At 38.4% G+C, this 27,610-nt stretch overlaps 1 protein-coding gene across 1 annotated transcript; it reads left to right on the forward strand.

Moving 5' to 3' along the window:
- The first annotated feature begins 392 nt into the window (after positions 1–392).
- Positions 393–27,347, forward strand: LOC124622166 (coatomer subunit epsilon). The gene is made up of 6 exons (XM_047147809.1): positions 393–549; positions 6,744–6,907; positions 6,989–7,141; positions 7,292–7,427; positions 21,959–22,183; positions 27,144–27,347. Exons 1-6 carry the CDS (start codon positions 448–450, stop codon positions 27,276–27,278), a joined length of 915 nt encoding a protein of 304 aa, XP_047003765.1. The 5' UTR covers positions 393–447; the 3' UTR covers positions 27,279–27,347.
- Positions 27,348–27,610: the final 263 nt, after the last annotated feature.

Below are 27,610 nucleotides of genomic sequence, written 5' to 3' on the forward strand. Positions count from 1 at the left end.
TTTCAGTGACGCAACTTCTCTTATGCCACAAAAAGTTCAACTTGATTGTACTTTGTTGAGCCACTTTTCTTCCACCACTGCTCCCTAGTGGCAGTATTCCGAAACACAAGCTACCTGTCGCAGTTATCGTGGAGTAATTACGGCTAAGTGAACCAGACTATTGTCTTTCAAAATATTGCAGCTGCTGAGAATGCACCTTAGTGCTTTCGAACGGTTCACTTCATATATACAAGATTCCACTCACTGCACTTACCCGGGACTCCCATTACTGGATTTCCTAAACCGATTGTTGTTAGCAAACTCTCCAGCATTGATCCTGGAAATGCTGATCTAGGGTTGTTGCTTCCGGATTTCCTCATCGCAATCGATTTTAGCTCCGATGTTGCAAATACTTTGATTCCCATCAGAGAGGTGGCGTAGCGTCTGCGACGAGAGATTTGTTTTGAAATGGCACGTCAGCAGGGAGAGGTAGACGAATTATTTGATGTCAAAAATTCATTTTATATTGGAAACTATCAACAGTGTATAAATGAAGCTCAGAAACTTAAGGTAAGAACAAATATAGACTTTTTCTGGTTGTTGACCTGTATTTCTGTTTTCCTTAACCTGAGAAAGTCATGTAACTTAATATTTGATGCACCCACCGCCACGACCACACAGCAGATAGCTGTAAACCACAATTTTTCAGTGTGTGCTACTGGAGTTTTACTGTCTTGATGGCTTTTTTTTATGAAACGTGCGTTACCACGTTACCTCGAATTTTGTTTACATCAACAAACTTGAATAAAGAATCGCCAAATAACGTATGTTCACTGATCCATTATTTAGTTACAATAATTATATCTCCTTAGCTGTAGTGTTAGGCCTATTTCTAACAAATGAAGTTTGGAATAGATTAATGAATTAGTATCTCTCCTTCATTGCCATCCTCAGTTTCTGTCTTCATTTTCCCCTGCAACAGAAAAATTATGGAAGCGTAAATTGTGTCATTGCACTGGAAATGCAGTTCTCCCAAATTGCGTTCGGAAAGAAAGAACACCCACGCACAGAGACACAGGGAGGGAGAGCAAGGTCTTACTAATAACAAGGCTTTAGAGGCCTATTATCTAAGTTACCACACGGTAAAAGTACCATTATGATATTACATAATAGCAAAGATAACTCTGCATTAATATTAAATCAAATTTTGGCATTAAAACTTACCGTAAATATCTGTCAGCCCTGAGCCATTGCAGCCTAAGGGGAACCCCAAAATAACAGATTATACCAAGTGGAGATCAAATACTAATTTTCAGATGTGGATAATTACCACTCACTGTAGTGTGTTTCATGTATCCAGAATTGTTCTCAGGCTGCATGCAAACAGTCTTTCAGCAAGTGTGACAAAACAGATGCAGAAAGATAACATCTAAATATCTGCAATTCAGTGTAGCAAGAAAACACAAATATTCACCAACCATAAGACACCAACACTGTTCAGTGCCATAAAAACAATTAGTGAACAGTAGAGCTGTTAAGTGAATGAAAATAAATGAGATGAAAGTAATGCCGTAGCAGTATAAATATATTCTCATGTTCAACTTGGAGTTGTGAAAAAGTCATCTGTTGGTCATGTCTTGAGGTCTGTATCTTCACCATGTTGATGTCATTGGTCTATTGGCACCTTATTGCATTGTTTACTAAATCCTACATAAATTGTGGATTTGCTATCAGGTTCGTAAAACCTTGGTAACTGCACTGCGATTAGAGTTGTTTCTGATAATCATTAATCCAGCATTCCAGTATATCAAATCTCTTAATACACATCATGCTTTTATTCTATTTAACTTGTAGAAAAATTGTAATTGCATGCTCCAAGAGAATATTCACAAGAGGAAAACATTTACATCCACCTATTAGCAAAGTTAACAGTAATGAGAAATAAGTGTCAAACAAAATCAGAGTACTGTAGTATTTAAATCGGTCACTTTTCTGAAACCTCCATTAAGTGAGATTGATCACCTTATTGTCAGATTGTGGTTTACTGGTGCTAACTGTGTTTACTGTTCATTTGGCATAGTCCATATCAACTCAAGCAGCCTAGGAAAAAATCTTACTTTCATAGTCTTGGATGTTAATGAATTTAGCATATGTTAAAATGAAGGACTAAGTAAGGAACACACATTTTTTGTTTTGTTTTTGTTTTCTCCAAAAAACTTTCTGCTCCGAGGTACAGCCCTCCAAAGATGACACTATGCATACCATTTTGAAGATGTGAATTTTGGAAAAAAAATTAAAATGCTGTATCTCTGGAACAATTCTAGAGATTTTGTTGTTTTTTTATTATTTGAAAGATAATTGCTTTATGATTACAACGAAATTCTTTTTTTAAATGCTGATCCATAAATTTTTATTTTTTTTTGCTGTTGATTAGTACCATATAGTCCACATTCCCTAAAAAAGAGAACTTCCACTTTTAGATTGAACAGGTTTTATATACAATTGAAATTTTTGCCATACATAGAACCTGTTTTAGTACCACATTATGACGAAACAGGTTCATAAAAATCAAAACCTAGCCTTATGTAACATAATTTTAGTTTTAAAGTATTAGTAAGAGACTCATTTTTTCAAGCATTTTAAATGGTTCAAAAATGTATGTGAAAGGTCCAAACACTTAAATGTTTCAATTTTTACAACTTCTGTGCACTCTGTTTTGTACTGAAATTAGCCAGTCAATGAACTAAAAATGTTTTTCACTGCTTCAGTATCCTCCTTTGATAGTGATGCCTTCCTGTTGATCCAACAGGAACTGGAGCACTTAGTCTTCAAAACAGTGTGAAGAGGATGTGAGCACTCATGGTGTTCTTGCTGTCCTTCAGCTGGAAACCTATATCCAGCAGCTGGTCCATGTGGTAGCATATAGTTCACTACAATTTCGTTTAACTCATAACGGGTGTCCATAATCTCTGCAATCCACCAATCACAGTCATACATACACACACCACAAACATCCCCCTTCTCAGGTTGTGTATCTGAATATTATCCTGCTGTTTCTGAGGTGTTTGCCGAACAAACAAAATTTCTTCTTTTTTGCTCTTTAAATTGCGTGCAGTATGAGTTCGGCCATCACTTTGACTCCAAAAATGTGTCTTCTGAATTCCTTTCACGTGAATAGTTTGTTTGGACCAATTTTCTTTTTTCTGCTCACGGAATTCTTCGATTGCCTCTTTGGACAAAAGAATGAGGGCTGTGGGTGTGTAAGATGTCACAACTCTCATAAAATCCTGAGCATTGTGAATTGCAGCTGTATTTGGTCTGGAAAGATTATGGTTTATAGCATGGTGCTTCAGCAGGCCTCCTACATCATCACAAGGCCCCTTCCCGTAACCAGTAGCTATGTATACCCAGTCAGTTGGCACAAGCAACTTACTCAATTCAAACAGCTGGTAACAATTTATAAAATGATTAGGAACACCATCATAAATAATGATGATCTCCTCTGCTCCTGTTTGCAGTTGAAGTATTTTGTGCATTGCTAGCAAAGCATGTGTTGAGTCATGACCTGTGTCATCACTCATAACTGCAACACTTGTGGTCTTGTTTTGAAAATATGTCACTCCTGTAAAAATTGAAATCTGGTCATTACACCTATGATACTGTTGTACCTCTTGTGGGAGAACTACAGACGAGATCTCAGCAAAATCACAGTGAAGCACTAAACATAGTTCTTCAGCCTGGACACACCCTTTCACGTCTGCAATGTGTTGTTGTTGCAATTTCTTCAGATGCTTGTGTGTTACTGCTTTCACTGACCATTTACCAAGTTCATCAATAAAAGTGTCAAAGATGACAGTTTTCTTAATTAGTTTAGTTACTTCCCATGTTGCATATGTAATTTCTGCAGAGTTATCTGCTACGTCTTCCAGGCCAAGTGTCTGTAAAGACAGTCCTCCCTTTCCAGGGCAGTCACCACGTTCTTGAAACAAACAAGTCTCTCGCTTTACGTCATAGATTACTAATGACGTCACACGCTCAACCAAGGTGTCGTATGTCACATGCTCCAGTAAGTCTTTCAAAGTTACCACACAAAGTCCAAAATTCGCATAGTACACAAATAAACAGGCATCTGTGGGTGGGTGTGGAACTACTACTATGTCGTAGTGCATAAAATTTTGCTCTTCCAGTATGTGAAGTTGTAAAGTTGCTGTTATAAATTGTAAAAGTTCCTTTAATACTGCAAGTCATGTACCACTTCACTTTCACAACTTTTTGACCTTCAACTGTTACACTTAAAGTTTTTTTTTTTTTTTTTTTTTTTTTTTTTTTTTTTTTTTTTTTTTTTTTTTGCACTCTGGAGAGGACAGTTGCATTTATCTTCCATATAAAATGACTGCAAAGTTTGAACTTGAGCTGCTTCTACAGGATGACCATAATAGGGATCTGGTCTTCCAAAGACTCCTACAGACCTCTCATTTCTTGATTTGTCTACCGTGTACTTTGATACTGATGGAACATGATTCAAAATTGTTTTCTTTGAAAATGGTTTTGGAATAATAGTTAAAAGTTGCACCTTTTTGCATGTGGATGCACAATATTCAGCAGCTGAATTGATATTTGTGTAAAATTCCTGGCAAGAAGTGCAAGAGTGCTTTGGTTCATTTTCTTCTGAAGATGAAATTTCTACTTTGAGACGGCCAGTGTGGCCATGCGGTTCTAGGTGCTTCAGTCTGGAACTGCGTGACCGCTACGGTCGCAGGTTCGAATCCTGCCTCGGGCATGGATGTGTGTGATGTCCTTAGGTTAGTTAGGTTTAATTAGTTCTAAGTTCTAGGGGACTGATGACCACAGATGTTAAGTCCCATAGTGCTCAGAGCCATTTGAACCATTTTCTACTTTGAAGAGTGTGGTCAGTTTGGCTGTAGTGTTCATCCATAGCTTTAGTAATTTCTCTGAACTTTCTTGAGGCATAGAGCTTATGGTTCGACTTCACTGACCATGGTTTCTTAACATGACTAACTCCTACCCTGTAGTTGACTGGTTCACAGTATTTAATTCTTCCTCTGTTGATGCAAAATCTGCACCATTGGAGGCTTCACCTTGTTCACATACTAACATTGTTGTTATTCTGCCAAAACATTTAGAACACAAAAAGTTGTCACTGGGAACATCTTCACTTTGAAATAGAGTCTTCAAATGAGAACACTTATTCCTAGCCTGAACAAAGTCTGTTTCTTTGTTTGTCTTATATTTATATCACTCTTTTATCGATATGCAAATATCACACTTCACCCTCCTGTGAACCCAGTCAGAAGACATTTCGAACAGTCCTTTTCACAAAACACACTGCGACTATGTCAACTGGCAAATTCCTCATGAAAACACAGAACTCACTGGATGGTCTCAGATTTCTTAGAAGCCTTTTCACGAATTAGCCCTGAACAACTACAATAGAGAAACCTGCAATGAACAACCATGACAAAGAAACTACAAAAAAGTGAAAAGAAATAACTGCAAGAAAGAAAGTGATAAGAAATAACTGCAACAAAGACAATAGAAAGAGACATTGTAACAGAGAAATCAGTAAGAAACAACCTCAGTGAAAACATACATTACCCTCGAGTGTTAAAAAAAATGATTTTTTAAAAATAAAACCTGTCCAGCTTAAAAGTGAAAGCTCTCCTGTACAGAGAATATAGTACTACATGGTACTAATCAACAGAAAAAAATCTAACTTTTCTTGATTGACATTTTTGATAAAAAAATGTTCCTGTAAATTAAAAAAAAATTCAAAATGCGACTGTAAAAGAACTTTGACAGATATGTTCAAATGGAGGATACCATTGTAATCATAAAGCATTTATCTTTCAAATAAAAAACCTCTAACAAAATATCTAGAACTGTTACAGAGATACAGCATTTTTTAAAAATCCAAAATTCGCATCTTCAGAATGGTGTTCACAGTGTCATCTTTGGAGGCCTGTATGTCGAGGCAGGAATTTTTTTGGAGAAAACAAAAAAATGTTGTGTTTCTTACTTACTCCTGAATTTTAGAGTGACGTAATCTCTTAACACAACTCTGTCGTGCACCCCATCACCACAATCTCATCCAGTCTCCTTTAGTGTTTTCATGAAGTGATTTGTATTTCAAAGTTGAAGGGTGCCATGTGAGTTGTAATTTCTTATCTTTTTATGAAGTTACACCTTTACTATGGCAAACAAGTGAATCCAGAAGCTAATATCAAACCCAGGATTTTCGTTCATTTAGTAATTATCTAACAAATAAAATGACTGTATTTTAATTGGAATATTAACTTGCTAAACATATTTGTCCATTATGACGTAAGTAAACTGACAAATTTCTAAAAGATGTAATTGCAACAAGGTTATAGATATAAAAAGTAGTGATATCATTTGTAGTGACCAGTCTTAGATTGTCCCAGTATCATGGGAAAGAGAGGCAGATAATAGAAGCACGAAAAAGAAAGAATGAGAGACACAAGTATTGGAGAAAAGTGGGAGCTGATCTAACAAATGAATCAGGAGAGATACAAATGAAAGGAAAGGAGTGTTAATACCTGGAAAATGACTGATTTAGTTTTATTGCTTTTTAATCTAAAAACTTTTACGTCTACCTCCCCAAAGACAAACTGCAGCACTTTTTTTCTCTCTCTGTAAAATAGCAAGTGTGTTGCAACAGTTAGCTTTATTATGGTGGTTTATGTCTCGTGAATTATGATTATTTATTGCTGCCCAAATTACAGGTGTCAAATCCAGCATTGCAGACTGAGCGTGACTCCTTCTTGTACAGAGCTTACATAGCACAAAAGAAGTATCGTGTTGTTATCGATGAAATCAGTGCAGCATCTCCTGCTGAACTACAGCCATTGAAAGTACTTGCTGAATATTTCAGTGACAAACATAAAAGGTTTGTATTAGCGCCCTCAACAAATTTATGAAAGTATAGTTCGGCCGTGTGATTACTGTGTTTCTTGTGTTTTCATTTCAGACTTTCAATCGTAACAAAGTTAGATGATCAAACATCTGGCAACATAGATCCCAAAAATGTGAATTTCATAATATCAGCAGCAACTATATATTATGAAGAAGAAAACTTTGATTCAGCTCTGAGAATCTTGCATAATACAGATCATTTGGAATGGTAAGCAATACCGAAATGTTTTCATCGTTAACTGTAACTCAGTGATTGTTTTCTGTAATAGTTTCCACATTTTAAGCAATAATGAAGTGTGTTCAGAATTAACTATAGCTGAATGATATATTGTTTTTATACTGGTTTCCACATTTTCAGCTCAGCACTTATGCTGCAGATATACCTAAAAATGGATCGCCCAGATCTTGCACAAAAAGAATTGAAAGTCATGCAGGAGAAGGATGATGATGCTACTTTGACTCAATTGGCACAGGCATGGGTTAATATCTACATGGTAAGAACTTTGCCAGCAACTTTATTACAAGTGTTCTAAAATGCAAACAGATGAGCAAGAGCTGTGTGGTTTTGGATCAGTACAAGTCAGTCTACTTTGGCATACTCGGGATTTGTTTGGTCTCTTCCAGTCTTTGTGATCTAATACAGAACATTCCACATGTAGCCACTGCAAAATGATTGTTGTGTTATGTTGTCACAAATTAATACTTTTATGAGTCCCAAAGTGATTCCTGCCCCATTATGGGCACAGCCAAATACTCTTTTCACTCCTCAGAGAAAGATAAGGTTTAGTACTTAATGGAGTGAAGTTAGAAAAGTAACAATGTTGCTGAATGTTGTGGGCAGGAGAGCAAAAATATTAGAGTTGCCCTACCCTCTCTCTCAACCAGTGAGATGAACACTCAGAAGAATTTAGAGTTTTTGCAAAAATAATAGTGGGAAATCACCAGAAACTATCAGCAAAAAAAAAAAAAATGTAAATTTCATTTCAAATTTTTCAGTATGTCAGTGCTTTGAAACTGCCTTCCCCTTTGTCTTAATTTCTTTAAAATGGTAATTTTGTTTGTGTGTGTAAAAACAACATTGATTTTTTATTGTACAAACTCCTGGGACTGTTTCCCTTACAAGAAGAGGTCCGCAGGATAGTGGTAGACTTTCTGGAGCCACGTGTGCAGTTGTGTAGTGTAGGATCCCACATATTATATGACACCCTGCAATAATTTACCCTGGTGGGCTCTCATTTGTGATTAATAAACAAAAATGAATTTCCTGCAATCCGGTAGGAGACTAAAGCACTAATAACAACACTGATTGTTGAAACTTTCTTGTAGCTTAGTGGTGAGGTTATGTGGCTGGTATGCTAAAAGTAGTGCGTTCAAGTCCTCTCATTAACAGCTCTTTTTACTTCTTTAGAGAAGTGTTTGTCATCATTATTTTTGTTCAGTGAACTGTGGCTGCATGTTGTGATATCCACAGAATTGTGTAGATGGTTTTAAAATATCAGTCAAATCCGTGGGAACCTCACTGTGCACAGAGGTTTTTGTTGCTAGAACATTGAATAATTTTTGATTGGCAGTCACATTTCATTTTGGAAATGAAACGTGTTAGGGAAGCCACCACAGAAATAATCTCTAAGTAAAACTTGGATAAACAGTAATGACAGTTGTTTTACTACTGGATCTTTTTTAATTTCAAATTGACTATGAGAACTGATGTGGAATTAGTAGCAAGAAACACCATCATTCAACATGAAACTATCTGTTTTGATTTCACAAATCCTTTAAACTTTCGTTATGCTCTCGCCTCAGTTTTTAGTTGTGTATGCATACAATACACGGCAGTTGATAGATGGTTCTGTGGCCAGTAGGTGACACTGTCACCACCACTTGAAGCATAAACTGATATGTGAATGCAAATGTTGTACCAGCAGTGCGTAACATATGCACATTCGCTCATCTTCCTGTGAACAGCTTGCACTTGTATCTATCACCAGAAGAAAAATTTTCAATTCAGTGTTTGTTTTTTCCAGCTTTGTGGCGCAGTCTGTAATGATACAATACTACTTAAATATATGCTCTGCCTGCAGCCTATGGTTTGACATGATCAGCATCTTTGGCATTGTCGTTATATATTTTGTGTTTTCCGTATCCTCCTTTTTTTCAGGCTTTGATATCTACATCTATACTCCTTAAATCACTGCACTGTGCATAGCAGATGGTACAGTCTGTTATACTGCATATTAGGATTTCTTCCCATTCCATTTGATTATGGAACGAAGGAAGGAAAATAATCAACTGAGCATTCTTCTCAAGAGCTGGACATCCCACATATGACTGATATGTGTTAAGGAAATGATTGCATGTCAGACCATTTAAGTACACAATGGTGCAAGAACTGGAAGACACTGATAAGATTCCTCTTAAGGACTTTTGTGCGGAAATGTTACCTCAGTTGGACAAAGATTTCATTGGAAAAATTATTTTTGGTGATGAGTCAACTTTTTATTTGAGTGGTAGGGTTAATAAATGCAACTGCAGGATTTGAAACAGGAAAAATTCACAAAAATCTCTGGAACATGATAGGCCTAAACTGAATGTGTTTTGTGCACTGAAGAGGAGCAAAGTTTACAGACTTTTCCTTTTCCAAGAGAAAACCTTCAGCAGACTAGGGTACTTAAATATGCTGGAAACCTTTTCAATCTACCCATTTTGACATTGATGGCAAAGAATGCAGTGTACAGTTTATGCAAAATGGTGCACCATCACACTACCTGTCAGACATCCGGAATTTCCTAAATTTGTGCTTTCCAGCGAGTGGATGGGCCAAGGTGTTTGTTCCACCCTCACTGGCTTCTCTACCAGAGCTGAGCTAGAATCTACCTCATAACTGAACAAGTCCAGCCTGATACACTTCAATGAATTTGGCAAGAAATAGACTTTGGATGGGGTGTGTGGTGCATAACTAATGGAAGTCACATTTTGAAAGTGTGTAGGTATAAGGTAAAAAAAGTTAAGTATTTTGATATAAAAGGGCACCAAAGTCATGTCAGTAAGTTAAAAAACTAAATGAGTATGAGTTACTCGTATTTGGTACGGGTCTCACACAGATGAGCAGTATTTCAGAATGTGGTGCATGAGTGCTTTGTAAGCAATCTCTCCCATTTTATAACCTTACAAATTGTTAGCCCCCCCCCCCCTTGTGTATGACTTGAATAACTCCAATTGTTACTCATTGATATTGTAGTCAAGGATGCCATAGTTGTTCGTTTTGTGTGGTGCGCAATTTTACATTTCTAAACATGTGAAGTAAGTTGCCAGTTTTCGCATATTTTAAATATTTTCAGGATCTGGCTGTTTCTGTACCTTTTTTTAGTCAGTACCTAATTTAGATAACTGCTTCATCTGCTAAAACTTTGAGGTTAGTATTAAACTAGTCTGCCAGATCAGTAACATAAAATGTCAACTGCAAGGGTCCCAAAACACTGTGTCGATGACACTCCATCCAAGGTAACATCTGCAATCTCCATTGATAAAACCTCAGAAATTTCATTTGGTACCCCATGTGAACATACATTAATACTTGTTGGTTTGGTACCTAGTCAAATGCTTTTTGGAAGTCAAGAAATGCTGCTTCTACCTGTTTGTCTTGATCCATAACACCCACCAGACACACACAGTGTGTATTTAAATTCACACCCAAGCTCTGCACCGTGAGATGTTCCAAGAGATTTTAAAACAAACATACACTTTGTTAAAATATCTCGTGGTCCTGCATTTGTGAGAAAACCTCTGAGAAAAGTGGCAATTCTGCAGGATGGAGACTCACAAAGAGTGAAGACATGTTACATAAAAAACAGGAATAGTACCTTCGATACCATTTTAGAATTTAGGGCATCCATGTTCAATAACAACAATGCTCTTGAGGCTACTTTTCCAAGAAATCATTAGTACCATTGGTGCTGCCGTGTGCCAGAATGTTCACACCCACATTATGCATCTGTTTAAGGCATATATTGCTTTCCATGGAAACAAATATAAATAAAATTGTGAAATGATGTAAATACTTTGTGTGTGTGTGTGTGCAGAAGCTCTTCTGCGAACCTTGCAGAAGAGCTTTTGTGAAGTTTGGAAGGTAGGAGACGAGATACTGGCAGAAGTAGAGCTGTGAGGACCAGGCGTGAGTCGTGCTTCGGTAGCTCAGATGGTAGAGCACTTGCCCACGAAAGGCAAAGGTCCCGAGTTTGAATTATATGACGTTTGAGAAAGAGTATATTTGTATTAAAATCCAGTCGCACTTTATATGATGGAAAAACCTGGGCACAATTTCGAGACACCTACAATTTACGTGCACATTAAAGTAAATACTTCTGCTTACAGTATTCTGTTCATAAGGTTTTCTACATTGGTCCTTTTTTTCTGAAACTTTTGTTGACCTGCTTCTCACTCTGGATTTGGAGCAACTGTACGTTTCAGTCTGGTGCCCTGTAATATGCTCAATCCTGTCACATTAGTCTGACCACATATCAAAAGAGTGAGTAAGCATCTTTTGGAGCACAGACGTGCAGGAATGGACTCAATGAGGTTCTGGAAGGTGCCAACAGGGATGTGGTATCATCCAGTGCTGTGGCCAACTGTGTTAGGTTTCTCAGTTGAGGATCCAAGTTGTGAACAGTCTGATCAAGGTGGTCCCACAGATTCTTGATTGGGTTTAAATTGGGGGAGTTTGGAAACCAGAGGAGTATGGTAAATTCATCATGGTGCTCTTCGAGCTATGCACATACACTCATAGCTGTGTGACCTGTTTGCACTGTCCTGCTGATAGGTGCCATCAAGATGAGGAAGAAACAAAACTTCATGTAGGGACTTGTACCTGAGAACAGATGCATACATTGTGTTGGTCCAGTGTGCATTCCAGAATGACGTCACGCTGGGAATGCCATGACAACATTCCCCAGTCCACGATACTCCCTCCTCAGGCCTGGACCCTTCTGTTGATCATTGCAGGGCCATACACATCAACGACCATCTGTCTGATGGAGCATAAAATATGATTTATCTGAAAATGCCACCTGTAACCATAAGTGGACCTCCATTTGCAGTATTGGTGTGCAAATTCCAGCCTTCGTCGCCAATAGACAGCAGTCACCTTGGGTTCATGAACCGGTGCCTGCTGCAGAGGCCTGTAAGCAGCAAGATTCATTTGCTGAATGGCTGTTGAGAAGACACTGTTTTGGTAGCCCTTTCGTTCATCTGGGTAATCAATTGCTCAGTGGTTGCACATCTATTTTCTTGTACACATCTGTGCTCATACACACTTCTGCAGCTGTCAGTGCATCCCTGTCATCTATGGCCTGTGGCGTACCACAGTTACCTGGGCGTCGATTTTGGATGGTGCCATTTTACCATAAACAGTATACTTTTACCACAGTGGCATGCAAACAGTGTACAGGCTTAGCTGTTTCAGAAATGGTTTCACCCTTGGCCCAAAAGCCAGTGATCAGACCCTTCTGAACATCAGGAAATCGTTCTGTTTCTGCCTTAGGACAACTGCACTTTTTATATACCCTCCACTGCTAGTGCTGCCACCTGCCTTCTGTGAGTTGTTGTTGCACATTGACTCTGAACATAGACGGTGGTCACATCACAAGGTGTTTGTGTGTGGATAAAGCACTACTCACTAAATAAGTAGTGATGAACAGTGGACAGGAATGTAGAATGGATGAAAAATTCGTTAGCTTTAAGATCAAATCGTGCTTGAGAGAGAGAGAGCGCGCGAGAGCGAGCATTCCTAGCCCCTCCACACACACACACACACACACACACACACACACACACACACACACACACACACACACGCGCGCGCGCGTGACCCCCCCCCCCCCCCCCACACACACACACAAAAAAAATTTGAAGCCTCCTGACTATGTAGTTGGAGAGAGTGGTGGGCAACTGAAAATTGGTGTAGAGTGAGAAGGGCAACAGTCTAGATGGAATACGGGTAGGAAAAGTAATGCGTGCAGAGGAGTTAGCAGACCCCAGCACAGGGTGTATTTGTGGTATCCCTTGGAAAAAGAAAGAAAAAAATTGTACATATGGAAAGCAAGGGATATGTACTTGGAGAAAGATAGGGAAGATTACAATGGCAAGCTAGGGTAATGGGATGCATGAATCTCATGTAAGGGCAGTATGATGGAAATGGGGTGGGAACAGTTGGTGAGGTGATGACAGATGTAGGACTGGTGATTGAGGCTAATAGGGTTACAACGGTTACTAATAGGATTGCAAAGGTTGGTCACAGAATTCCCAATTGAGCAGTCTAGGAAAACTGCTGTTTTTATGGGTTTTGAACCAGCCATAGAAGTAAAATCACTCTGCACTGCGTGCTCTGCAACTGAGAAGTTTGCTTGGCCCATTGCCACAGCTTGTCAGTAACTATTGGGGTTAATAATTTATCATCATACCCTTGGAGAATGAGGTGCAGACGTTACATTAATAGGCCAGCTGCTTTCACAGGTTTTGCTTCCTGTGATAAGAGTATGACACTAACTAGGCTGGAATATGGGTGATTGGAAGATCTATTAGTCAGGTCTCACACTTGGGTCTTCCACAGGATACAGCCAATGGGATTTGATATTACGAGCAGGAGAAGAGTGACAGACAGTGATATTTTGAAAGTTGAGTGGCCTATGGATTACATCTATGAGTGAGGGATGAGGAAGATATGTGGGAGGGTATTTGTTATTTCAGTGTATAATGAGAAGTGACCAAAGGCTTTGTGGTAAATGTGCTTCAGTTGTTTCTGTGTAGGGTGATACTGAGTCATGTGGGGGTCGTTTTTTTGTGGGTGGTCAGTCAATGTTCGAGAGGTGTTGGGTGGGTGTGAACATAAGGCACCGAAGATCTGTTTCCAGACAGTGTTGGGAGAATGGTTTTGTTTCTGTGAAGGCCATGCCAAGACTTTCCCCATACTTTTAGAGGGACTAATTGTCATTGCAAATGTGGTGCCTTCATATGGCTCACCTGTATGAGAAGGAAGTTCTGTGTGTCTTGGGTACCAGTTGTTGAAGTGGATGTACTGTGACTCACTGCTAAGTTTTATTTGAATAGAGGTTATACTGGTCCCCTCAGTGAGGTAGTGGTCAACATCCAAGAAGATGGCACTTACTGCACTATTGAGGACCAGCAAACACAGGTAAAGGAGAAGTTTTGATGCTCTGGAGGAATGAGAATAGGGTGTCCGTGCCTTTAGTTCAGATCATAAAGATATCATCAGTGCATGGGAACAAGGTAAGAGGTTGATATCCTGGGTGGGCCATGTTTGTCCACATACAGGATTTCATAGGACATTGCATTTGAGAATCTATAACAGTGCTGCATATTTGTTTGCAGGGGATAATTCCGGGAGCACATTAGTTGTGAGTGAGTTTATTGTTAAGTCAAAGTTTCCGGGAAATAGGTTGCGACTTTGTAGTCAGCTGGTTGTTGGCAGAAGTAATGTTGAGTGATGATGAACTATGGACATTAAAAATGTTGGTGCAGAAGGAGGTGGTGTTAACAGTGACAAGCAAAGCACCAGTTGTTACATGATCAGAATCCACGGAGAGAAAATGTGAAGAGGTTAATGTGAACAATATGTTGTAGATTTTGGTCTAAAAGTGTAAGGATTCCTTCAGTTGACATGCAGTAGTGGCACTACCACGTTCTCTGTGACTGGTTTGTTGGTTCCTCATTGTCACCAGAAAATGCAGTGTACTGCAACTGAACTACTTGTCTTTCTAACTCTCTTTAATTAACTGCTGGGTTCAGTCAATATCTTCTTTTTTCAAATTGATTTTCAGTGTTTGTGTTGGATTTTATTGTTTTAACTTTCTGTTATTTAACACACGACCATTGATAGTATGGTTGTAAAATTTTGCTTTAACTGTCATGTCATGAAATAATTTTCTCTCTGTGGAACAATGAATCTGAAGAAGACTGTCAACAGCAAATTCATATAATATCATGAAATAATTTTCTCTTTGTGGAACAATGAATGTTAAGAAGACTGTCAACAGCAAATTCAGCTGAACGCTGGAAAAGATGCTGAACATACTTCAGAAGGCTAATGCAAATAAAATGATGGCCCATCATACCTCATAAACCTCATGTTCAACAAGTATGAGTTGAAGTCTTGAACATGACTCTTCAGTACATTAGTGAGGAAAAATGGGTTAAAAGGACTTGATGAGGTTTCATTGTTTTGTTATCTTGTGATTTCTGGAAAACATTGCCATTTATTCAGATAGTTATATCGGATAACACGGCACCTATTTTGTGGAGTTACACAGAAAAATTCCATTTGACACTGCATATCACTGCAGTACTGACTATTCCTCACTTAATGTGTTGGAGATAAGTGAGGGAAAGGTTGTTGCTGAGGAACAAAGCAGAATTGTTTTTTTACTCAGTTTTGAAAATTTTCTTGTATCTAGTGTTGAACTGATTTAAAGATCTTCACCAGTTTGGTATGTAAATACTACTCAGTTTTCAGTAAAAGTAGTCATGTTATGACAGTAAACTTGTCACAACACCTGTTCTTAAATGGGATGGAATCCACAATCCCCCCCAATATTCTCACACATAAAGGGTTAGCTTTATGGAGCTTACTGGAGAGTATTAAGTGGAAACAATGTACATATATTTGGTGCACAATGAAAAACTGTGAACATTGTGTACCAGTGCGATTCGTTACTATAGTCAGTTCATCATAAGAATAAATCTGATGTAAACAAAACAAAACATTGGTCTTCAGCTGTAGCCCTTGTACACTGGTGGTGTTCCACTCTTGGAACGAGGTCCAACTTATGTATTAGACATCTTATTACTGTGTCACTGTAAATGAAACTTTGATATTTGATGTATTAATAGCTGTAAACATGTTTCTTAATCATACTTTAGCTGAGTAATTTTTATTTCAAAAATCGTGTACAGTTACAGTTGCTGTAAGCACTGCTTGTGCTCTGATTGTCTCGCTGTTCATATGTAGTGTGGAAAACAATGACACTGATTCCTGTTTTGTAGTGAAATGTGTGGGAAACACCATTAATGGATAGAAACAAGTTGTTCCTAATGTATTTCAAAACATTACAGAGAAAAGTCAGCTTTGACATTTTTCAAAAAACACTTTATAATAAATATAAGAGTAAATATGCAATTTTCATTCGTGGCGTAGTCGGTATCATCGTTGCTCAATAATCGAGTGGTCTGGTGAGCAGCGGTTCAGAACCCATTGTGATCCATAATTTTTTTTAGTTCAGTTTGAATATCTAAAACATTTAAATATGAAATTTATCAAATATATGATAATTAACTCATACTTAACCATCATTTTTTCAAGAAAAATGCTAGTCTTTAACCACATATCACACACAAAATTCTGGTTTTCATTGCAAATACACATTCTTAATTATCAATATTTTAAAATAGATTTTTAAAGATCTTGAAGTTAACAAAACATTACATTATTAAATTTTTTGGAGAAAAATGAAATATCAAATACTTGTTGTTAGACTGTGCCCATTGTTTTTGTAGGACAGATGTGGTCGCACACGATCCAGAGTGGTAAGTGTTGTAAAAAAATGGAATACAATAATTTTCACAGTGTCGTGCACACTGTACAAATGATGCATTTTTACATTTGTCACCTTAACACTGCAATCTGAGACCAATGGAATTGATCTGGAGCAAAGTTAAGGGATCTATCGCAAGAAATAACAAGACTTCGTGGAGTCCAATATGGAAGAAGTTCAAAGATTACCAAACAACTGACTGTAATACATTCAGTGACTTAAAATATTTAACTATGTGGTGAAATCCCAGCAGTGCGGTTTTATGCCACAGGTAGCTCGTGCGAAAAAACTACCCTTGTTAAAGTCATGAATCTTCATCACCCTTGTTTTTAATTACAGTACTATGTTTGCAAATTGCCTGATTGTACCCTTATTTCCTTATGTTCAAAAATTAAATGACATTCAAGGCTATATTGTTCTCTGCTCATCTCTTTTTACATCTTTACTACAACTGTCCACATCACTGCAGGTTAGTTGAACCAGGTGCCTGGCTATTGCTGTCCAAGTTAAATGTGCCAGTAAAGCTGTTGTCCCGTATTATCGCTGAGTTGATGTACGCATGAACCACAGCATAAAACGTATCCTCATTGTCGTATTTGACTGTAATCGAGACAGCTTGGCTTCTGCTCCATGTGAAATGAAATCCAATAAGGTTCCAGCAAATGCAGAAAAATACATAGTGTTATGTTTACATGAGGTTTATTCTTATGATGAACAGAGTATAGTTTTAGATGAATTTATTCACTTTAAAAATATACATCAGATATGACATAAAGTTATATACTTGTGACGTTACACAGTTACTGTTGAGTAGAAGTAGGTGAAATGAGTATTTAGCATTTGTGCTAGCTAGCACTAAATAAGGCACAAGCAGATGGAGTATGCCAGCTGAAGCAGTATGACTTTTGATATAATTAACACATTGATTTGCCATGATGTAATTTGTACCATGCGTTGCTATGCCACATTGAAATCACGAATATTACTTCTGAAGCCAAATAGATTTTTTTGCAAGAGATGTCTTCTTTTGAACATGTAGAATTAAGTTGGTTGATAAAATGTCAATTTATGACTGATCTGGACAGATAACAGGTGTGAGCCGTATATGGCTCACGTGGCCCAACAACATTTTAACACAATTATAATCTGTGGCACATGTGGCTCATAAGATTTAAAACCACATAGGTATAAAAAAATCTTTTTTCAAGGAATGATTGAAATGCTTAATTTATTTGATTATATTAGCTGCATATAATATTATTTACAATTTTTTTTTACTTGGTCTGACAGTGTTCATGAATAAAGATCTCGTAATATTCTACTTCTACTCAGCATTTTCAATATCACTAAAACACTTGTTGCACATAAAACTGTCACATTTATTGCATTTAGTGTATACCCTCTTCACTTTCTTAGCAGCATTCTTTCTTTCTTCTGTTCTTCGCAGACTGTTTATAACATCATCTTTGACTGCTCTGCTTTGGCCCCTCTACTGTCACAAGGCGATGGCTGTTATCTTCATGGAATGGTTGTGGTGTTGTTTGTGGTTGTGGATCTTTGGCATTCAATAGCAGTAGAGTCAAATGCCCCCTGAAAGGAATTATTTGTATGCGAGTCCTTGATCCTTTGTTTGCCAAGTTGCACAGCACTTGAGCATTTACAAACATGTTCCAAAAAGGATTTCAAAAATGATCTTTCTGTACCATATAACAGAAGTTAGGAATCACCATGGCTACCAATTGTAAAAATATTGAGTGCTACAAACATGAGTGTTCAGTGGAGCCACCACTTTTAAACCCATAGTTGAAACACATTATCAGTGAGCCGTATTAGGCTCATGAGGCCTCTAAACACAACTCTGCATGTGAACCAGTTATAGCTCATGTGGCCCACAGTACAATGTATACGTGAACCAAATATGGCTCACCTGGTGTCACAACCCATGTAACTGTGAGCCACCATTGGCTCATGCAACAGTCAATATGTTAATGCTTACATATCTAGATCTGTACTCTACAAGTCATGTCACTTCCCTCTTTTGTGTTCCAGTTATGAATGGTTCACAGGAAGTATGATTTTGGAGAGCCTCCACGTGAGCTCAAATCTCATTTTATGCTTATGTTCATGGTCTTTTCTCAAGATACACTGTATCGAAAGGCTTCTGAAAACCACGGACCGTGGCTTCGAACTGAGTGTTGGTATCTATTGCTTTCTGGATCTCGTAGATGAAGGGAGTGATGGTATCTCATCAGGTCCAGTGGCCTTTCCCCTGTTGATTGATTTTGGTTGCTTTTTTTCTTATTGTCACTTATTTCGGTATGTCATTTTGACACTTGTACAATGATTTATAGGAATAATTGCAATACAATCTTTCTCAGTGTAATAGTTGGTAAAAAGATGCTTAGTATTTCAGACTTCTCTCCGTCATCCTTCATTTCACAGTGTGTGTGAAAAGTGGCTTCAGTCCACTTATTGACTGAACGTAAGACCAAAACTTGATAGAATTTTCTCTGAAGTCAGTGGGAGAATTTTACTTTCAAATTTGTTACACAATTCAAGCAAGGCTTTCCCTGTACTAGTTTTGGTTTTGTCCAGTTTTTGTTTGACTGTGAGGTTTTGCCTTTGTTTGAATTTGAAGTGACTCTCTCTTTGCTTTCATAGCTCCTTTCTAACACAGCTGTCATATCAGGCAGGTTTTTCTCATCCTTCACACCTTTGCATGGCACGTACCTGTGTAAGGCATATTGTGCAATACTTTTGAATTTTGTCCATTGATGCTCAACATTTTTGGGCCTGGAGATGAATTTTTCATGTTGATCGCTCAAGTAATCTGAAATCTGCTTTTAAATATATATTGCTAAGCAGAAATATCTTTCTTTCGTTCTTTACATTCCTATTTACAGCTGTATTCAGTGATACCGTAACAGCCTTATAATCTCTGATGCCCTGGTCTATGCTAACTGAATTGAGAAGTTCAGGCTGGTTTGTGACCAGGAGATCGGCTTATTAGTTCTCTGATTAGCTGGTCAAGGCAGTTTTCAGATGAAGCATTTAGAACAATTTCACATGATTCCTGTTCTTACTACTCATCTTAATCACTTGAGCCTGTCTGTAGATGGTAAATTGAAATCGCCATCTAATATGATAACGTGACCAGAAAAATTACACAAAATCTTCCTCAAGTTTACCTTATAATGTTCCACTACTATGGTTCAGAAATTATTGTTCTTTATTGCTCTTTATTCAGTATGAAGTAATGAGTGCTGTCAGCAGAGGATCTCGCATTGGTTCAATATTTCTAGAGTTCCAGAAGCCATTTGACACCATTCCTCACAAGTAGCTTCTAATTAAATAGCACTCCTGTGGAGTATCATCTCAATTGTGTGACTGGGTTCATGATTTCTGTCAGAAAGATCACAGTTTATGGTAATTGATGGAAAGTCATTGAATAAAATGGATGTGATGTTTAGTGTTTCCCAAGGAATTTTTATTCTGCTATTCCTAATCATTATTTAGGAGACAATCTAAGCAGTCCTCTTAGATTGTTTGCAGACGACGCTTTCATTTAACATGTAGTGAAATCGTAAGATAAAAACCAATTGCAAAATGATGCAGGCAAGACATTTGTATGGTGTGAAAAGTGGCAGTTGTCTCTAAGCAATAAAAAACTGGAACCATCTAATAGAAAATGTTGTGGGATGCATGAACCAAAGATTGTGTTTTATTAGTGAAACACTTAGAAGATGCAGCAGTTCTATTAAAGAAGCTGCCTGCACTACCCTTGTCCGTCCCATAGTGGAGTATTGGTGCATGGTACAGTACCCTTACCAGGTGTATTGACGGGGCACATAGAAGAGCAGCCTGTTCTGTATTATTGTGGATACCCACGAGTTTCAGTGGCAATCATTAAAACAAAGGCATTTTTTGTTGGTGCAAGATCTTTTCACAAAATTTAAATCATGCAACTCTCCGCTGAATGCGAAAATATTTTATTGATGCATTCCTACATAGGGAGAAATGATCATTATAATAAAATATGGGAAATCGGAACTCGCACAGAAAGGTTTAAGTGTTTTTCCCAAACACTGTTCAAGCACTTAGTGTAAATTGCAGAGTAATTGTGTAGATGCAGTACCTAATCCTTTCTCATTGAGGGAGTTGGTACATTAGTGAAGGAAAACTCTTTTATTGAGTAGTGGTGTTCAAATGTCATATGCGTGCATTGATTTTGGTTCTGTGATAGTTCAAAATCACTTGTGGCGAATTTTGAGATTTTCTTCAGTTGATTGATTCATCCCTCTTTTTGCAAATGACTCGGTCATTAGTCTCTAATAATCTTAACATTGAAAAGTAGTCAAATTCTAACATTTCCACCTAACTGCACCACTTCCTACCACCATTGCCATGACTGTCTTTAGTGCAAGTTGTTGATATTGGCAGCAGTAGACAGCTTTGAACAAGGCTGTGTTTTTCGTGACTCAGCTTCTTTTCCTGGTCCTCATATTAGCTTATGTAGTAATTTAATTTGCCTCATTCATGTCAATTCCAAGTATTTATGCATCTTATTACATTTTATTTCTTTGCTCGTATCGTGAAATGATATTCAGAATAGAATGACTATAAAAAAAATTGCATTATTATATATTTCTATGTATATATTGATTGATATCGTTGCTTATGTTTTTGTATTTGGTCTGTATGATGTTCATAGTCTTTATTTCTTGTATTATTAAGTATATCATCTGTAATGACGTAAAAATAAAACTAGTTTTAGAAAGAGCAGATGCCAGGCTGAGGTTCAGTGGATGAATCTTAATGAAATGTAATTCATTTGCAAAGAAAGTGACTTACAAAACACGTATTTGACCAAATCTTGAGTATTGCTCATCAGTCTGAAATCTTTATCAAGTAGGATTGAGAGGGGGGGGGGGGGGGGGAGAGAGAGAGAGAGAGAGAGAGAGAGAGAGAGAGAGAGAGAGAGAGAGAGAGAGAGATCCAACAAAGAGTGGTGGGTTTAGACAGAGGATTGCTTAGTATGAGAGTGAGAGTGTTACACGGATGCTCAGCAGTCTTCGGTGGTAGGTTCTAGAAGAAAGGCATTTGCAATGGAGAGATGTAGTGTTGAAATTCAAAGAATGTGTGTTCCAGGAAGAAATTGGCAGTGTAGTGTTTCCTCCCACATAAATCACGTTAAATGATCACAGCAAGTAAATTGGAGAATGTACAAGACATGGGAGTCTTACTCTCAGTTGTTCTTCCTATGTACAATTCATGAATGGAGCGGAGGAAGAGGGGCTGGCTAGGGCAGATTGAAAGTGGTACCAGAAGTACCCTGTGCCACACACCATATAGAAGCTCGTGGGGTATACCTTAGATGTAGAAACATTATTGAGATTTCAACACTTTAATTTTCGATTTTCTAGGGTGGTGAAAAGTTGCAAGAGGCGTACTACATATTCCAAGAAATGTGTGACAAATATGTGAGCACACCTTTATTGCTAAATGGTCAGGCTGTCTGCTTTATTGGCATGGCAAAATATGAGGAAGCAGATGCAGCATTGCAGGAAGCATTGGAAAAAGACAGCAATCATCCTGACACACTTATTAACTTGATTGTTCTGTCACAACACATGTCCAAACCAGAAGAGGTGAGTAGCTGCCAAGATCACAAGTATTTGTAAATCCATCCTTCCAAGTAAGAGTAACTCATGTTATACAGAAGATAAATGTGTTTACTTTTGTTGTTAAATTTAAATGTATTTGTTAGCAACAAGTGAAGTGTAAAGATGAATGAAGTGTTTAATTTAATTAAGTATGTTTCACTAATTTTGGGAGTAATCTCATGCTGAGTGGCATGCTCATCGGTCCCATATAATATTGATAGAAACATTGCTCTTAGAGCTTTGTTTTAAGAGTGACTCTTTCTCTTATCAGCTGATTCATTGTTACACCCAAAAAGTAGGACAATTGTTAGAGAAATATAACAGTTATACCATATTAAGCAAATGCTGATATTTATACATGTTCATCACAATAGTGCAACTACACATTTACTGAAAGTGGGTATTTTACATTGCTCCATGAGGTTGCACTCAAATACTCATTATACCATGCCATTAAATGAGACAGTTGATTAGTCCCCTTCATTTCTTTTCCTTTCCTTTCTTCCCCCTCCACCTTCAATTTACATAATTTGATGTCTTTTTATTTATTTACACTCCTGGAAATTGAAATAAGAACACCGTGAATTCATTGTCCCAGGAAGGGGAAACTTTATTGACACATTCCTGGGGTCAGATACATCACATGATCACACTGACAGAACCACAGGCACATAGACACAGGCAACAGAGCATGCACAACGTCGGCACTAGTACAGTGTATACCCACCTTTCGCAGCAATGCAGGCTGCTATTCTCCCATGGAGACGATCGTAGAGATGCTGGATGTAGTCCTGTGGAACGGCTTGCCATGCCATTTCCACCTGGCGCCTCAGTTGGACCAGCGTTCTTGCTGGACGTGCAGACCGCGTGAGACGACGCTTCATCCAGTCCCAAACATGCTCAATGGGGGACAGATCCGGAGATCTTGCTGGCCAGGGTAGTTGATTTACACCTTCTAGAGCACGTTGGGTGGCACGGGATACATGCGGACGTGCATTGTCCTGTTGGAACAGCAAGTTCCCTTGCCGGTCTAGGAATGGTAGAACGATGGGTTCAATGACGGTTTGGATGTACCGTGCACTATTCAGTGTCCCCTCGACGATCACCAGTAGTGTACGGCCAGTGTAGGAGATCGCTCCCCACACCATGATGCCGGGTGTTGGCCCTGTGTGCCTCGGTCATATGCAGTCCTGATTGTGGCGCTCACCTGCACGGCGCCAAACACGCATACGTCCATCATTGGCACCAAGGCAGAAGCGACTCTCATCGCTGAAGACGACACGTCTCCATTCGTCCCTCCATTCACGCCTGTCGCAACACCACTGGAGGCGGGGCTGCACGATGTTGGGGCGTGAGCGGAAGACGGCCTAACGGTGTGTGAGACTGTAGCCCAGCTTCATGGAGACGGTTGCGAATGGTCCTCGCCGATACCCCAGGAGCAACAGTGTCCCTAATTTGCTGGGAAGTGGCGGTGCAGTCCTCTACGGCACTGCGTAGGATCCTACGGTATTGGCGTGCATCCGTGCGTCGCTGCGGTCCGGTCCCAGGTCGACGGGCACGTGCACCTTCCACCGACCACTGGCGACAACATCGATGTACTGTGGAGACCTCATGCCCCACGTGTTGAGCAATTCGGCGGTACGTCCACCCGGCCTCCCGCATGCCAACTATACGCCCTCGCTCAAAGTCCGTCAACTGCACATACGGTTCAGGTCCACGCTGTCGCGGCATGCTACCAGTGTTAAAGACTGCGATGGAGCTCCGTATGCCACGGCAAACTGGCTGACACTGACGGCGGCGGTGCACAAATGCTATGCAGCTAGCGCCATTCGATGGCCAACACCGCGGTTCCTGGTGTGTCCGCAGTGCCGTGCGTGTGATCATTGCTTGTACAGCCCTCTCGCAGTGTCCGGAGCAAGTATGGTGGGTCTGACACACCGGTGTCAATGTGTTCTTTTTTCCATTTCCAGGAGTGTATTATAACAATTTTTCAGTCAGCCCACAACTCACTGGTAGTGACTTAAGTTGTAAATTTTTATACAGATTGTACTTGCACTATTCCTTATTTTCAGTATTTAAACCACACGAGTAAGTCAGAGAAGGCATGGGTCTTGTAGAGAGGAAGAAGTTGAGTAGTGACTTCAAATATATGTCAAAGGAATGTACTGTGATAATCATACTTATTTTTACTTTCCAGCCTTCTAAACTTAGTTAATGTGGTGGTGCCCTTTTATAATTAGTAGTTGAGCGTTTTGAAATATCTCAGGCACATCATAATTTACCAACTTACTTGTCAATTCTGTCCGTAATTATTACCAGTGAAGTGTCATTTTGAATTGAAACGTAATGACAAATAAAACATCACAACACATTTCATGCTTCTTCCGCCTTACGCTGTAAGTACAAAAGCTGTTAAGCCTGTTCACAGTACCTTTTGAAAGTACCTGATTGTATGGCACTGTAGTACCATTTCCATTTCCTTCTGTTAGTTTGTTCTTTGTGATGCTATTTGCCTTTTGTGCAACTACGAAGTATATATTATCCACAATAGTTTAGTCTTCAAATCACTTATTTCTGCCAACACATGGTACAGAGGCTGGAGTTGTGAGTTCTCATCTAGGGAATGTGCGCATCTATTTATGGTACTAGAATTCTATTTTGGGGTGGTGTTTCTCAAGGGGACCTTGCCCAGACATAAATTTCCTAAAGCAGTTTGATGTAGTCATCCAACAAACATGAAATGATTGTCTTTGAAGATCTGTAGAACACTGTTAAGTACAAAATTTTTCATGTGTTTTAACAGAGGCACTGTTAGCCGAGTACGTAGCATAGAAGTATTATAATTGTGAATTTGCTGGTTTCATTCTCAAGTATATCAACATTTTTTACCTTTTATGTATATTTTATATTAACAGGCACTGAACCATAATTTTTAATAAAAATAATTTTTGATTTTAGTTACTAATCACATAAAAAAGTGAGAATTTACAATAAATTAAAATTGGATACAAAAATGTGAAAGATCAAATAAAAAATAAAATACTTTCTTGCCTGTAAAGATTGAATTGTATTCTTCACTTAAAGATAAGACATTTTGCATTGCTGCATAAATTTTAATATTATTTTCAGATGATTAGTAAATAGATACAAAATGTTATTTTTTATTTAAAATTTAGAATTCGTTACTTGTTAATCAACATTTCCATTTGAAAATAAATCTACAATTCAAATAAAATAAAAAAATTAAATGATGATGGTGATAGAAAAAATTGCTACTCTCAAGAATCGAACCACCGATTTTGCAGTTGTGACTTCTCTGCTACACACTTAGTTAACAGTGGCTCAAGCCACGCAGAGTAGCTGTCCGGTCTGAGGTGCCTTGCCATGGTTTGTGTGGCTACCTCGCCCCCCCCCCCCTCCCCTCCCGAAGGTTAGAGTCCTCCCTCAGGCATGGGTGTGTTTGTTGTCTTCAGCATAAGTTACTTTAAGTTAGATTCAGTAGTGTGCAAGCCTAGGGAGCAATGACCTCAGCAGTTTGGTCCCCTAGGAACTTACAAAAATTTCCAAATAACAGTGGCTCCCTTAAAATGTTTGATACAGCACTACAGTGTCTTCAGAAGTGATTTCTTTTTTCAAATTTCTTTGGGAAATGTGTTGTACTGCCTTAGCTAATGGATGTCCAGGTGCTGACACTTCTTCATTAAGTGACGGTAATTGAAGATGATACCTGTTCCTCATCCTTCTTTCTTGTAGCCCGTTGCTTGCTTTACAATTCAGTGACTTTTCAGTTGTGTCCTTGAGCAATGAGACTATTTACGTATTGTACGCAGAACTGTCATGTAGAACTTGATGTGGAACATACTAAAATTCTTAGTACACCTGGGATAAATCATCTTACACATGTAGTAAAAGGTCACAGCTGTTTTGTGAGTTGCCAGAGTGAAGGATGGCCTACAAACCAATCGTAATTTTACAGTGATTAAGTGAACCTTGTACTGTCGCAACCTGTCTGAGGAGATAGCGTGTTGAGCAAATTTAATGAGTTGCAGTGACAACTCTGCACAGTTCAGAGGGTGTTGACACAAATGAAGCTTGCAGAAAGGAATTTTCGTGTCTGTGTCACACACAATAGATAAAATAACAAAGAAAATATTGAGTATTCTGAAATGAAAGGAAATTAGTTAATTGCCATAGCAGTTCAGAACATTTGTAGGGGATAGGACAAGACAAGACACTGTAACATCTCCATACTTTCACTTTCAGGGATGAATATCTGTGTGTAAGTGAGAGTGTGAGCAGCCACACTTTCATAGGGACAAGCCTCAGAAAGAAACTTTAATATAAGGCCATTAGCTTCCTCCTGTTGTGGGAGTATCCAAGGGCTTCTAGTGCTCTGTTGTACTGTCATAACGACCCCACTTTGGACTATTGCCTTTAATTTATGAGGCAAATGTCTTTATGCTCTCCATTACATACATGAGAGACAAACGAAAATTTTGCATTATTTGCAGTCAATTGTAATTTGTTGGGGGGGGAGTTAATATGTCAGGATGATTATCTCCTCTTTTTTTCTCAGTATCAACCAACTTCTCCCTCCCCCTTTCTTGTTTAGCATAAATGATTATGGTATGCTGCATGTTAATTGTACTTAACATGTTCTGCTAATGGATGAGAGTGAAGATCATAAGATTTTTGCTGTAGCACAACATACTTAAAAACATTTAGATCAGTGGATCTATAAAGCTCTTTCTTCTCCTTGCACTCTGTGTGGGATTTTTGGAGGAATGGAAAATGATGGTTAGTATTTTTCACAGTTTTGAAAGTATAGTGTTGTAACATTGTGAGACTTTTTGTAGGAGTTGCAGATCTTTTACCTTGATAAGTCTTATTAACTTAACACTGCCACGACACTGCCACAGAATTTAATATTTTTATTTTGTTTCAGGTGAGCAACCGCTACTTGAGCCAGCTGAAAGATTCTCATACAGATCACCCATTTGTGAAAGATTACTTTCAAAAAGAAGCAGAATTTGACCGGTTAGCGCAGCAGTTTGCACAAGAATATGCAACTCCTTCATAATGTTATATGTTTATAATAAATTGATTTAAAAATATGAATTTGAATAAATTTGTACATAAACAGCAAAAACTGTCATTTGCATATTCCTGTTGCATGAATATTTCCTTGGAGAAGCACACAGATTTCAGAATTTCGGAGTGTGGCAGTTCCAGTCCACATCCAGCCATTTTTATTTAAATCCTCCATGGTTTCCATAAATATGTTAAAGCTAATCATCTCTCCACTGGAAAGGACATGGTTGATTTCCTTTCCCAACCTGAGTTTTAGCTCTCTGTCTTGTGACCTAATTGTCAGAGATGCATTAAACCGTAATCTTCGGTGCTGTAGTGAAT

Source organism: Schistocerca americana, chromosome 7 (assembly GCF_021461395.2).
Source record: "Schistocerca americana isolate TAMUIC-IGC-003095 chromosome 7, iqSchAmer2.1, whole genome shotgun sequence".
NCBI classification, from domain to species: domain Eukaryota; kingdom Metazoa; phylum Arthropoda; class Insecta; order Orthoptera; family Acrididae; genus Schistocerca; species Schistocerca americana.